This window comes from Lygodium microphyllum, chromosome 19 (genome assembly GCF_053477565.2).
Source record: "Lygodium microphyllum isolate KBCC chromosome 19, Lygodium_microphyllum_v1.1.10, whole genome shotgun sequence".
NCBI classification, from domain to species: domain Eukaryota; kingdom Viridiplantae; phylum Streptophyta; class Polypodiopsida; order Schizaeales; family Lygodiaceae; genus Lygodium; species Lygodium microphyllum.
In genome coordinates, this window is record NC_141153.1 from 5049053 (window position 1) to 5061749 (window position 12697).

Genomic DNA, 12697 nt, shown 5'->3' on the forward strand with positions numbered 1-12697 from the left:
AATCTAAAAAACATTGCTTGATTATCATGTGACATGCCTATTTCTCATGAGCTCAACTGATTTGGCAAAACCAAAACGTAGTATAAATCATGGCCAAAACATCAATGGCATCATAACATATGTTGTTTTCCATGGAAGCAGATCTGATCATAAACAGATCACTTGCTGATCTAAGAACTGATCATAAACTGTTGCAAATGTGACCCCAAATTGTTCACAAACTCATTGCAAAAACTGACCAACACAATCAATGCAAAAATTGACGTAAAACTGACTGCAATTTCTTACCTGAGAGTAAAAGTTAGCACTAGCACAAAGCTTTGGATTGCAATTAGGTGCCTCAAGCCCACCAAATCAAGGAATTGAGTGGTAATCCTGACAATGGATCCATGAAACCAGCCTTCCTCCTCGGATAGGATGGTAAATAACCTGATTAAGCACTATCTACAACAATCAACAAATTCACAAAACTGAAATGCACACTTTACCATATAATCTTGGACATTGGACACCTTGTTGGCCCCAAAATTGATGCCCCTTTCGGTATTTATTTAACTTAATTGAAGAAGAAGTTGATGTACAATGGGATTCTTCCAATCCCTCTCGGTATTCCAACTTCGCTTGCTGTTCAAAATGACCAGATTTTCCCCTCGATTCGGACAGTCAATTGGCCTTCACCCACTTTGATGGAGATGGAAAATGCCCCAAATTCATTGATTTGTTGGTCCCTCCACTTGAATTTGACTAAAAATAGTTTCAACCCTGTTGAATCCAAGTCTTGGAGCTTCCAATTTTTGGCACGCTTCTAGAGGTTGCTGGTAAACCCTAATTTTTGCTATAGATTAGGATTTACAGCAGAGAAATTTGAAATTTCTCAGTCTCTAGTGATCTCAATGCTGTAATCTTGGGAGCAAGGCTGTAGAAAGGTTGGGAGATGTGAGAAAAGCTGAGGAGAGAAAAAAGTTTAGACATTCTTCACGAATAATTGTAGAAAATCTGTCATTTACTACTGCTGCCCTGTCTCAACAGCTTGTAGATGTAAAGAATTGAAGAAAATCAGTCATTTACTTCTGCTGCCTATCTCAACAGGCTATAGATGTTGTCAACAGCTGTGGATTGGTCTTCTCCTATCCCTAGCTGCCTCAGAAGATCCTTCAATGGTTGCAAATTAGACTAGCAGAATCTCTTCCCTCTCTCTTGTAGGCTGAATACCATTAAAATGTCTCTCTCTAGTCTCTAAAGACGTTTTTTAATCTTGTATTGGTATCTTTGACAAGTGGCAGCCTTCCCAAATGTTTTTTTCAGCATTATCCATAATTAAATATTAATTTTCAATCTTTAAATACTGAAAATTAATCTAATAATCATTTCAGTGCCCTGAAAAATAATTTGAGTAGCCAATAATTAAATTTGCTAGGCAACTTCCATTCCCGAGTGTCTCTGTACCATCTTTGACCATCCGATTGGCGTTAGGTACTATTAAACGCCACTTCTTAGTGTCACCAACCGAAACTTATGGCCAAGTGAATGACCTAGGCCAACAACTAGCACCGTATACCACCAAGTACGTATGCGGTATAACTCTTAACAACGTTTGCCTTTTACATCTCGTGATTTCTTTGGGTCCAAGGCTCGTAAATTTCTCGAACCCCAGTTACACCTCACACGTGTAACATTTACTTAACCATGTGGTTAAAAATTAATCCACATGCTAAGTGAGGTTCCAAAAATACATGTTCTCATTATAGATTCCCTAAATCTCCTTTACTTTCCAATTGCTTCTTGTTGTCAAAGATAACCAACAAGTCTTCAAACCAATTCACCCCTTGGTATGCTCGAGATTGGCCCTCAATTGTGCTCCTTGGGTGACAAATTCAGCCCCAAGTGGTTGCTACCTGAATGGCCACTTGTATCTCTTGAAATTGCCCCAATTTCAGTGTTTGAAATTCAAGTGTCTAGGCCTTCAATTTTTGAGCTCGCTTCTCAAGGTGGTTGTTAAACCTTAATTCTTTGACTCTCCTTCGCTTTCCAATTGCTTCTTTATTGTCATAACTAGTCAGTAAGCCTTCAAACCAATATTTGCTGCTTGGTTTGATCAGGGATTGGCCTTCAATTGTACTCCTTGGATGATAAATTCAGCCGCAAACATTTGCTAGTTAAATGGTCGCTTGATTCTCTTGAAATTGCTCTAGTTTCAGTGATTGAAGTTCAAGTCTCTAGGCCTTTAAGTTTTGAGCTCACTTTCCAAGGTGGTTGTCAAACCTTAATTTTTGCTCTGTTAATTAGGGTTTACAACAGAGACTAGCCAAAATCTCCACTACTAGTGGTTGATTTTGCTGGAAATTATTGAGGAAGGATGAGAATAGGTTGGAGTATGAGAGAGAATGCTAAAGAGAGAGAAAATTCAGATGTCGATTTAGTGCACAGGTCTAATGCTTTTGTAGGAAGGACGAAATCTCCATATGGGATCAGCCATTCTATTTGAGAAATAGATAAAGAGTACAAACCTACATGTAATTCTTTTTTTTTACTCCAACAAGGATACAACATTTTACTTTTATTTCAGCTCCTTATTCTCCTACTTCCATGCAAGATGGTAATACTATTTAAGATGAAGGGAATCTTTGGTCTGTTTACATAACTCGAAGTCTTGAAGAGGATAGACATGTACATCAACACATGAAGAGGTGCATATAAGAAAAAATTAGATAACCTTGCTTTAAGTTTTCCTTCAAATTTTGCTCCTCATAGTTAGTTTAAGGACTTGAAGTTGGTGCATCATTATTTCTATCATCATCTACTTTTCAATTTCAATAAAATCATTCATTCCCATTCACATCTATCTCCTCCACACCCCAATTTTCCATTTTACCCTTCTCTTCCGCTATATCTATATCTACATTTACCCCATTTTTCACATCACCATTGACCATTCTATCTATCTAACTATACACCACAGTAGGGTGATCTTGAAACATAGGCATATCCTTTCCCTTTAGGTCCTTTGCTTTTGCATAGCCAAGTGGAAAAAATAGAAGAAATCAATTGTTGCCTTGTCTAGAAAACCATGAAAGCTGTCTCCAATGACGGAACACCCCAAATATGATGTTGCTTGGCTGGAATGGCCTTAAATTGCTATTATCTACTGTTGTAGTCTCTTTTGGGCATGTCACCAGCTTTTGAAATGGCATGCCAACAGTTGTAGTAGCAATGGCAACATTCTCTCTCTCTCTCTCTCTCTCTCTCTCTCTCTCTCTAACGCACAGAGTGCCAAAAATAACATGTATGCTCTAATACATGTCAAAAATAACAGGTATGCTCTCATACCATGTCAAAATAAGTGACGATGTAAAGAGAAAGTAGGGTTGCGGGGAGTAACATAGTGTGTATGGCAAATAGTGAGAGAGGAGAAACTCAGAAATACAAGAACATGGTGATGATGCACTAAATCATGCTATGAGAAGAAAAGTTGATGTAGCGGAGTTGAAGTTGAGAAGATAACTACACTATCTTGTTTGAATTAGGCGGTAGCACTTGTGGGAAATTTACATAGTGAAGGAAGCGAAATGCATTTCTATGGGCAATGGGCGACCAACCAGACTGCAAAAATCAGGTCCTAGCAGCCCTTGTGATGGATGAGTGACGAAATTAGTGATGCCTGATGATGGAGTCTGTCGCCAGAGACTAGGATGTTGACGTTAAGATGGAGATGACGGTGCTAGGCAAGGAGAAGGTCTCCACATTGAAAAATGCAAGTGAAGGTGGAGCATGATGGAGAAGGGTAGTGATGCCAAGTAGAGGATGGTGATGCCCGATGGAAGATGCTCCAAACACAAAGCGTGACGTTGGAATAGGGCGCCTAAAGTAGGAGAGGAAGGGTGAAGGTAGCTAGGAACCATGATCGCAATGTCCTCTTGAAGGGATGTGAGGGCAGTGGAAGGGGCTGATGAGAGAAGGGAAGCGGTGGTGGTGATTGAAGAAGGTGGTGAAGAATGACTGAAGAGAGAGTGGTGATTGAAGAAGGTGGCAATGAATGAATGAAGTAACTGCCTATTTATAGGCAGAAGCTGTCTAGGTTGGCATACCACTGTGTGGGCCATTGAAAAAGTGACCAAAACGTGGATGCCGGCCCTTTTTGGGGTGGCCAGTGCGAAACCCTAAATGAACTTTGTGAACTGAAGAAGTGGGTTTCACAACATAGAGGTTGCACAAGACTGGAATGACCCTCTCTCTCTCTTAGCCTCAAAAGTGTTTTTTTCACTTGCATGAGTAAGTTTTACCAAGTGGAAACATTTCAAAACAATTTCCAACATTATCAAGCTTTACTAACTAAATTTTTAAAATATTAATCGTGAAAATTATTGTAATAATTATTTATGGATTAAAAAAAATCATTTTGGCTAACAAATAAATTGACTAGGCCAATATGTCCAATAGATCTACAACATGGTAGCATCTAGTGGTCCATAATATACCAAACAATGATTTAAGCTATAAGATCCCATCTATGACAATGCCATTGAGTTCACACTACTTGTGAAAAATCTGGCATGGAAATCTTGCTCACAATTTGCCCCAAGAGAAGGAAGCATGACATCCCATACATCCTCATATCCACAAGTTGGGCCTCTATCCAAGAAAGTGTCCTCCGTGTCACTATTATAGACTCTACGGTGCCATGAAACACCATTCTAGGAAATCATCCCAAGTGTAGTATCTAGGTCTCCTCTGGTGTCCAACATCTAATATGAGGAACAATATCTTTGCCATACCCAAGCTATTACCAATTGCGAAACTCTTGTGTGTTAGAGATAGACCTATCCTTTAATCTCCTCTATAATTGAGGAAGGAAAGACCATGATATACCTTGTGCCATCCAATGCTGAGACACTACTGGCATCTTTTTGATCATGCTCAATCTGGATCCTCCTCCCCAATCTAGTGGCGTATCCAAAAAAGCAAACATCCCTAGGTGTCTTTGCAAATGGATCTCTTCATAGCCACCTCCCTAGGATCCCATTGTAGTCTCAGAAGAGGCCTTCTCCTATATGTCCAAAATGTCCATTATGTATGTCTGAAGGTGTGGGTCTAGATACTTAGTCTTGTCACAATGAGTCACATCCCTAATCCTTTAGCAAGAGCATCATGTGAATTGCAATTGATCTTAGATTCTCACTATTGAGTTTGCCATCGTCTTATATTGAGAATTTAAAGATGTGCTCTCCATTGGTAGTTGCCATTGCAAGAAGGATGCCTCCTTTGGTGAAGAGCTCAATCCAAGTCTTAAGAAGTGTTTGTGTCAGTCATGCACTCTGGGAGTACCACCTCCCTAATACTCTCTAATATAAATGTTGGGGTGGCCTTTTCGGTCTTTCTTTTCTTTTGATAAGGCTTGAAGTAGTTCCTTCTTTTTGCATTTCTTCGTGCTCTTTAGTCAACATTTGAAGAAGGATGTCTTCTCTGGTGAAGAGTCCAATCCAAGTCTAAGAAGTGTTTGTGCCAATAATCCACTCTAGAGGTACCACCTTCCTAATGTTGAAACCAGCCTTTCTTCTTGGAGAGGGTGGTAATTCCCCAATCAAGTGCTTAATTACAACAATCAATAAATAAACATAAATTGAAATGCACAATTTTCCTTAATAATCTTGGACATTGGACACCTTGTTTGTTCCAAAATTTGCACCCCTTTCGGTATTTCTTTAACTTCAATTGCCAATGGATGATTACAAGTTGAGATTCCACAATCTCGTTGGCTAATCCAAAAGCCCTTTGCTGTTCCAACAATTTGCAAACAAATTGGGCAATTTGCCCCTTGATTTTAACCCATGACTTGCTCTAATTGGACCCTAATTGGCCATATGCTACCCCAGATTTGCAATGATTGGCTGGGCATTTGAAATCCCTAACAATACAACAATTTGTAGGAGCTTGATTTCAGTGTATGATACCTTCTTTTGTTGGCATAGGTGTCTAGGTGGCTGCTAAATCCTAATTTCTACAAAAAATTAGGGTTTACAGCAAATTTGATTGAGATCTGCTCCAAATGGCTGAGATGAGCTGAGATCTCCTAAAAATGGGCTGAAATAGGTGTGAGAATGCTAGAGAGAGAGAATTCAGAATTTCACGTGCGAAGACCCCTTAATCAGCATGCAACTTGCACCAATCAGCATTTAATGTTGTCGCCTGCATCGCTGCTGATGAAGGTCTTCTTGTTGTAGGTAGCTCAAGAATGGCCCTTGTTTGCTGTCCCAGTCTCCAATGGCTGCATTCTTTGTAGAAAATTGAACTACCAGTCCTCTCTCTCTCTCTCTCTCTCTCTCTCTCTCTCTCTCAGGCTCCAAACTGACTGAATGGTTAAGGCCCAGCCCCAAAAAACGTTTTCTTAGTTTGCATGGGTATTTTTGCCAAGTGGCAACATTCTAAACCCAAATTTCAGCATTATCCAATATTTAATTAATTTTTAGAATTAAATAATTTTAAAAATTAATTTCAGCCATTCTCGCCTTGTCCAAAATTAAATGTGCCCATCCATAATTAAATTGGAGTGGTCCCCAACATTTGTTGACCCTTAGATTGGCATTAATTAATTAATTAATGCTAGTCCCTAGTGTCACCATTGACACTGATTGGCAAAACAATTGTGCTAGGGTCAAAATTGACGCCAATTGACCACCAGAACCTAGCTTGCATAAGTTATCACAACTTTTATCTTTGACACCCATTGCATCCTAGAGGTCCTTGGCCTGTTACCATGAAATAATTGCCATGTGCATCACATGTGCTGAACAACCTTGCACATTTGATTAGTAACTTAATCAAATGTTATTAACAAGATTAAAGCATCTCAAAATTTCACGTCCTCGTGACAAATGCTCTCTAGTGTAAACTTTGGGGTTTTGCATTTTCGGTCTCCGTTTCCTTTTAGTAGGGCTTGAAGTAGTTCCTCCTTTTTGTGTTTTCTTCATACTCTTTTTGGAGCATGCTTATCAAGTGCTCTAATGTTCTTGAAGGAGCTGGAATTCTATTGGTTTGGCAAATTTTAACTTGGGGGATGCATTATCTATATGTATATCCATACCTGAATACAAACTCACCATTGACTAATGCTTTTTGCCTTTAGTTGTTATAAGTCGATGTTGGTCCTAAACCCTATTTAGTTGCTGATGTATATGTGTGAGAAGTGACAGCTATCCATGACTATAAAAAGGCCTCTCGTGTACTGCTCCAAGTGCACAAACATAGGAAGAATTCAGCTGTTTGTGATTAGTTGTGCTTCTCAGTGGAGCCCATTTTGTATTTTATTTGTTTTCATCCCTATGTGGTCAGGTTGGCAGGGGAACTCTTTTAAATGAATGAATTCTTTATTCAAGATGTTGTTCTTTGTGCGATTCAAGTAGGTACAAAAGATTTCCCAATGTTGCACATTCCACAAGATAGTAGGACAAAATTACAACAATTTTGGAGCTAGTCTAAATTGTACTTGGATTATAAATTTCGTATATTGAACAAATATGACCTTTTCATGGGGCGTTTGAGCTGATTTTGATGAATTGAGGGATGAATTTGAACAACCATCTTCTTTTAGAACATATCTTTATGGGTTTTTACACATGACGAAACAATGGTTGTTACTAGAAAATTGTGTGCTGATGTCTTGTTCATTGTGCAAAACTTGCAGGTGGAAAAGATAGTTTTGTTTCTTATAGAAAAGCAAGGTGGACTTGCCGGGAAGTTGCAAGGACTTCGTGAAAGGACTGAGACTGATTTGTGTGATGAGAACATTGGATTGTTCTCTAAAAGGGACAAAGAGCAGCTGATTGAAGGTTACAGGTAATAACTTGCAGCATTGTTTATTATTGAGCATCTCATTTTAGATTAATGCTAATCTTAAATCTACTTGACAGATGACGTAGATGCATTTGTCCAAAATCTCATATTGTATTGATATTTGGAGACTTCTTTCCATCTTTGTATCAGTGCTAATGTTTGCTTTATGTTTCAAAAGGCTAGACCCAAGAATGTTAGTAGGGAAATCACTTTCGAAACAGTGTGAGTAGTTTAAGGGAAGGGACGTGTTGGAGTGTTTAATAGTGAATTTTAATGTTTGAAGCTCACTTTTGAACAATTAATTTTATTTTGGAGAAATCAATGCCCGTTTTTAGGACCTATCATTTCTTCTTGAAAGCATGCTGTATGGATGATGGATAGCTTGGTTACCAGTTGTCTGCATTTCACTTTCTTCCCTCATGTTTGGAGAAACATGAAGTTCATTACTAGTCCTTGATGAGCTTTGAATTTGGGCTTTTCTCTTGTTGTTCTTACATTTAGTTGTTAGCATATAATTCTTTTTCCTTATGTCATACGTGAATCAAATTTCTTGCTTTTTGAAACTTCTTGCAGCAACAGGTTACTTTTATAGTATTTCTTATACTCACTGCTCTATGAACCAAATGGCTTGTTTTCTCAATATCTCAAGCTTCTTGTAGCTGTAAACTACATATATTTTCTAAAATATGATTAACAATTCCGAGTAGAGTATCAGACTTTGCAGATACATAAGCACAGGGATACTATAATCTTAGACATTTAGAATTTTTGGTGTATCTTACCTGTGACCATGCACAGTCTTAATTCATCCTCCAGAATTTGAGATATCTAAACAGTAGATATATTTCTTCTCGATGGATATACAAGAGATAAAAAGGATGATTTGACAACGTTTCTCTAATATACCTCTTTAGTGAGATATCCATTGAGAAAGAGCATCTTGATGTCTAGCTGATGCACCTCCCAATGAAAGTGGGCCTGATGGTAGTGATGCGAGAGTTGGGGGCAAAGGTCTCCTCAAATTTGATACCTTGTTCTTGGGGCATAGCCCTTAGCAACAAGGCGGGCTTTATACTTGTCAATAGAACTATCTTACTTTCTTTTAATTTTGTAAATCCATTTGGTACCTATTGCATGTTTGCGAGGAGGCAAGTCATAGAGTGTCCAAGTGTCATTTTGATGGATGAAATCAATTTCTTCCTTCATTGCTTCCACCCAACGATCATCTGAAAAAGCATCTTTATAGCATAAAGGTTCTTCATTGCATGCTGTAGCCACCAATGCACATGCAAGAAGATTACCTTATTCTTTGCAAGTGGAGGCTTGTGTGCAAGCAGCCAAAGGAAGAGGCTGGTTGCTGTCCCGAAGAGTGTCTACTGGCCAATGGGGAACTCTTTTAGGCTGCTGAGTTTCAGCCCTTATCTGCTCCAAGTGATCATCAATAGTGGGCTGCTCATGGGACAAGATATCGCGTAACTATTCTGGCTGCAAATCAGGCTGAACAGGCTGCTGTAATGTATTTTTAGACGGTGGAAATGAGGGCTGAATAGAAGGAACAGCCATGGAACCAATACGGAAAAGTGATAATAGGTTCTCTGTTTTTGACAATCCAGCAAAGGATGAGAAGCATTTTCACCAAAGATAACATCTTGGCTAACAATAATCTTGTCTATGCACAGTTAATAAAGTTGGTGTCCTTTGCTTTCAGCACTATATCCAATAAATATGTCGTGAACCGCCTTATCATCCAACTCGTGCCGTCTTTGGGAAGGCACATGAGCATATTCCAATGAACCAAAAGTCCTCATATAAGAGAGAGAGAAGGCTTGGAGCTATTCCATGCCTCATAAGGAGTGATGGTGCGCAAAGACCTTTATGGGACATTTGTTCAAAACATAAGCATCACAAAGAATAGAATTAAACCAAAAAGAGTCAGGTAAATTTTTACTCCATGCATCTTGCTATCTCCATGAGCAATCTATTCTTTTGTTTGGCTACCCCCATTTTGTTGTGGGGAGTAAGGGACAGTGCATTGATGATGAATACCTTGAGATGCAAGATACTCTGAAAATTGTTTGAAAAGATATTCACTCCCCCATTATTGCTAAGGGTTGGAATGTGAAAGCAATTTTGGTTCTCTACCATGGCCATAAAAATCTTGAAGCAAGAGAAGACTTCAGACTTAGACTTTAGCCCATATATCCAAGTGAATTGGGATTTGTCATCAATAAAGGTGATAAAATGGATGAATCCACCAAGAGATTTGGTCCACATAGGACCACAAACATCACTGTGAAGGAAATGCAAACTAGTTGTCGAATAAACATGAGAATCCTTAGGAAAGGAAAATCAGTGCATCTTACCAAGTAAATAACATTTACAAATGCAATTCGATGGTGACAAGTGGATTATTGGAAGATCTTTGACCGTATTCTTTGATTGGAGCTTCAGCAATGCTTGTGGCCAAGTCTCTGACGCCATAAATGTGTATCTTGGAAAGATTCCTTTGTTAATAAGACACTATCAATAGGAGTTTCAGCAAGTTTCCAATCATATGTATCAAGATGTAGAGGCCATTAATGAGGGTGCCTATTAAGACAATGGAAGAAGAAACTTGATGATCATATACTGCACATTGGGGGCTATAAAAAATGATGCGAAACCTTGAAGTTGCAATGGTTGAAATAGAAACTTCATTCTTCTTGATGTTGGGCACATAGGGAATATTGTGCAATGTGAAAAAAGTGATTGAAATAGAGATAACTTGCACACGACCAATGCTTGTAATTGTGTAAGAGGCATTGTTAGCACATGACTGTGGCCTCCTTAGGTACATAGAGAACATCTTGCAACGTCAAAGGAGTACTTGAAATAGAGAGAACTTGCACACGACCAATGCCTGTAATTGTGTAAGAGGCATTGTTGGCACACGATTGTGCCCCCCTTAGGTACATGAGAGAGAGATGAAATAATGCTCGGCAAGAGGTAATGTGCTTAGAAGCACCACTGTCAAAAGACCAAGTAGAAATTGCATCAATGATAGAAAAACAAGTATCATGAATAGAAGGACTATACTGACTTTGAATGAAAAAGGTGTAATTAATAAACTCAGTATAGTTCATGGTCTTATCTCAAACTTTTTCTCCTTTTTTGATGCACTACACTTTCGACATTCAGTGATGTCATGTTCCGTCTTTTAGCAATAATTGCATCTCTTGGGGTTGTGTGGTGGATGTAGTTTTTGAAGGGTTGAAAGAGAATGGACCACTACGGGAGGGAATTTTCGATGTAAAAGGTGTGAAAGTGGAAGGATGACCAGCATGAAGGCTTGTTGAGTTTTGACCAGCAGGCTTGTCTTTGGCTTTACGTTTGCCCTTTTCACGATGATGGGTGGAAGAGGCTTGTTTGGTCACAAGAGTAGCATTATAGTTAAGTCAGCTTTGTTCTTCTTGCAACAAAAGAGACTCAAGCTGATTGAAGGTACGAGTAACTTGGTTGACCATAGTTGCCAAGTAGTAGCAAAACCTTGATAAGATTTAGGTGGACCATTCAAAGTGATAGAAACAAGCTGATTATCGGGTACTATTTCATCAATATTCAATAATTGTTTATGAAGGTCTTTGTGTTAGCTTGCCTATGTTAGTCATGTCAGTTGGTTGTGAGTTTTTGTCAGACTCTAACGGAGACATAGGAGCTCTAGTAGTTTAGGCGCGTTTTCTTCAGTTGTAGGCTTCTTTTGTGCATTCCTAGGCTAGTTTCTACTTTCCATAGTTTGTCTACACCGTTGGACATTGTCATTGTCATTTGGGATTTTTTTGGGGCCTCCACTAAAATTTTTGGCATTTTTTGGAGTGACCAACATTTATTGCTAGTCGGCTAGCATTTATGGCCCCTTTAGGTGCAGGTTAGCCAGTTTTTGGTCTTCTAGCTATTTATAGCCACATTTCCCACTTGGTAGAGACACATACTTTTTAGTTTTCAATCTTCCATTTGCAGTGCACACTCTGACACTCTGACACTCCGACATTCCGTGCTTCATGCTGCCATTGCCACCAACTTGATTTAAGTGCCCTCATTGACCGTTTGGGCTCCGTGTAGTGATTGATCAATCCATCCCCATTGTATTAGTATTCTTTTTCTGTTAGTATAGTATTCTTCCTTCATCTTCTACTTCCTCTCTCTCTTTGCTTCTCTCTATGTTTGTGTTTCTCTTCTGTACTCTCACATGGTATCATTGCGTAAGTAAGGACACAATCTAGAGATTTCTTGCAGAAGAGTAGGTTTTCATTGCGGAGGAGCAGCCCAAATTTATTAAATACAAATTTTTAGGTTGTGTTTGCTGCATTCATTGTCAATATAGGTGGTCCAGTGCCGAGTTGATCCTTCCCAAGACGAGGCAACATCATCTAGGAACTAGGCGACCCTATATAGACATCAGACAGCTCCAACTTTTTGCGTTTTGCAGCAAATGCAAATTTTTGTTTTGCGGGTGGCAGCTTTCTGGCTCAAGCGATAGCTTCCTAGTACAGACGACCTCCTTTTAGTGGTAGGTGATAGTTTTTCTCTAATAGATGACACATCTACAGTTTGTGTACTGATTGCCTTCTATCTTGCATGCTGTCTCTATCAAAACACAGCTTTTTGGATGATGGCAGGATCGAAGATGCCTTACCAATTCACGAGCTTTGATGACTTAGAAGAGGAACTTCTTTCTAGACACTCTTCTGAGTGGAGATGCAATTATTGCGATTATAGTGAGAGGAGTCCCCCATTCGCACCCCCCTTCTATTCATCTATCACAGAAGGCTCCATTCAAAGTGAAGATGCCATCCTTGATATTCGTAGGTTCTTGTTTTACCATCGTGACCCA

The 12697-nt window shown here is 39.1% G+C and overlaps 1 protein-coding gene across 4 annotated transcripts in view; it reads left to right on the forward strand.

Moving 5' to 3' along the window:
- LOC148019514 (SPX domain-containing membrane protein At1g63010-like) overlaps positions 1-12697 on the forward strand; it is a 94275-nt gene that overhangs the window by 9914 nt on the left and 71664 nt on the right. For all 4 annotated transcript variants that reach the window (XM_087701006.1, XM_087701004.1, XM_087701003.1 and 1 more), the window contains one exon: positions 7679-7830. In XM_087701006.1, the coding sequence (XP_087557132.1) occupies positions 7679-7830 (152 nt within the window). The remainder of the gene's footprint in view (positions 1-7678; positions 7831-12697) is intronic.